Source organism: Meleagris gallopavo, unplaced genomic scaffold (genome assembly GCF_000146605.3).
Source record: "Meleagris gallopavo isolate NT-WF06-2002-E0010 breed Aviagen turkey brand Nicholas breeding stock unplaced genomic scaffold, Turkey_5.1 ChrUn_random_7180001935774, whole genome shotgun sequence".
In the NCBI taxonomy this organism is placed as follows: domain Eukaryota; kingdom Metazoa; phylum Chordata; class Aves; order Galliformes; family Phasianidae; genus Meleagris; species Meleagris gallopavo.
The window spans coordinates 1-2,345 of NW_011197758.1; the positions used below are offsets into that span (position 1 = coordinate 1).

The 2,345-nt window shown below is 59.5% G+C and overlaps 1 protein-coding gene across 1 annotated transcript; it reads left to right on the top strand.

The window, feature by feature from the left end:
- Positions 1–17: 17 nt before the first annotated feature.
- On the top strand, positions 18–2,339 carry LOC104916725 (CUGBP Elav-like family member 3; the record flags this gene model as incomplete). Its single annotated transcript, XM_010727739.1, has 3 exons — positions 18–192; positions 754–884; positions 976–2,339. Coding segments are annotated over 2 exons (303 nt in total), but the record flags the coding sequence as incomplete, so codon positions are not given.
- Positions 2,340–2,345: the final 6 nt, after the last annotated feature.

Here is a 2,345-nt window from a genome sequence, read left to right on the forward strand (position 1 = left end):
TTGGGGCGCCCCGGGCCTGTGCCCGCCATGACGCTGCTCCCTCCGCAGGCCCCGAGGGCTGTAACATCTTCATCTACCACCTGCCCCAGGAGTTCGCTGACACCGAGATCCTACAGATGTTCCTGCCCTTCGGCAACGTCATCTCAGCCAAAGTGTTCGTCGACCGCGCCACCAACCAGAGCAAGTGCTTCGGTAGGGACTGGGATGTGATGGCTGGGGGGTGGGCAGCATGGCCGGAGTGTGGGGACAGCATGGCCATGGTCAGGACATGGGGACACCACAGATGGGGTCACCGTGGCCAAGACATGGGGACACTGTGGTTGGAGTATGGGGACATCGTGGTAAGAGCATTGGGACATCACAGATGGGGTCACCAAGGACGGAGACGTGGGAGCACCACTGTCATAGCATTGGGACATCATAGATGTGGGCACCATGACCAGGAATATGGGGACACAATGGCCAGAATGTGCAGACATCGTGGCCGGGGCACAGGGACTTCACAGATGGGGTCACCATGTCCAGGGACATGGGGACATTATGATCAGGACATCAAAACACCGTGGGGACAGCACAGCCGGAGCCACCAAGGCCAGGGGCATGGAGTTATGGTAGCTGGGGGTATCACGTATACACAACACCTGTACCACCGTGACCGTGTCCTCACTGTCCCCGCATCTCTGCTGTCCCCACGTCCCCACTGTCACCACCATCCCTGTGTCCCCATTGTCCCCATGTCCCCGCTGCTCCCAGGCTTTGTCAGCTTTGACAATCCAGCCAGTGCGCAGGCGGCCATCCATGCCATGAACGGGTTCCAGATCGGCATGAAGCGCCTCAAAGTGCAGCTCAAGAGGCCCAAAGACGCCAACCGGCCCTACTGAGGGGTGAGCCTCCCGGACCCCTAACAGCCCCCCAATCCATGGGGGGTCCTCCCCAGACCCACTTAATGCCCCCTGGCCTCTCCCTCCTCCACAGGTCTGGGAGCGCAGCGCAGCACCCATGGGTGACCCCGACGGTGGAGCAGCCCCCCTGGGATGGGGAGGTCGGTCCTGCCGGAGGGGGCACACAGACCCCCATATGCTCAGGAAGGATGGACCCCCCCCGGCAGGACCAGATGGATCCCCCCTTCCAGTCCATCCCAGTCCATGGGCTGAGGAGGAGGACCCAGCAACCCCAGCACTCCCCCCAACACCCACTGCCCTATTTCGGGTAAGGGCACTCCTGTGCCCCCCAGGTCCCCGCTTGGGGTTTCTTTCTCACCAAACAGGACCAAACCCAGCCCCAAGCTGGGGACGTGGGAGGCACCTCACGTTGGGGGGGGACATGGCCACCTCCCCCTGTCCCCCCAAATACCACCCCATGGGCGGCTGCGCCAGGGCAAGCGGGACCCTCTCCACACATACACTGCCACTCCGCTCTGCCCGGCCCCTACCTGCCTCAGTTTCCCCTTTTCTATGGGTTCCGGGGGCTGCACCCCCCAGCACGGCCACAGCTGTATGGACATGGAGTGGCTGCACATGAGATGTGCCGGGATTGGGATGAACTGGGATCAGGATGCTCCAAGATTGGGATGTGCTGGAATTGGGATGCTCCAAGATCGGGACGCACTGAATTTGGGATGCAGTGAAACTGGAATGCACCGAGATTGGGATGCTGCAAAATGGGGATGCAACAAAACTGAGATACTGCGAGTTTGGGATGCAGTGAAACCGGGATTCCGTGCTATTAGGATGCTCCAAAATCAGGATGCACTGAATTTGGGATGCAGTGAGAATGGGGTGCACTGAAACTGCCATGTGCTGAAGTTGGGATGCGGTGGGATTTGGACGCGTCAAGTTTGGGATGTGCCAAATGTTGGATGCAGCAAAACTGAGATCGAGATGCAGCAAGATCAGGATGCATCGCATCTGGGATACAGAGAGATGGGGATGCAGTGAGATTGGGATCGACTGATGTTGGGTTGCGTTGATATCAGATGTGCCGAGATCAGGATGTACCGACAGTGAGACGTACCGAGATCAAAACGCGCCGAGGTTCGGATGCACCAACACTGGGACGTACCGAACTCGGGATAGGCTGAGATTGGGATGCACTGAGCTTGGGATGCGCTGAGCTTGAGATCTACCAAAACTGAGGCACAGGGAGATCAGGATGCTCTGCCATCAGGATTGCAATTGAGATCGGAATGCACAGAAACTGGGATGGATCAACACTGGGATGCACCGAGATCGGGATGCACCAAAACCGGGACGTACTGAGATGGGGATCCACCACCATAGGGACGCACGGACCTCGGCCCCACAACCCTCCCCCGCCCCCCCGATCCCGGAGCCCGCAGCCCAACC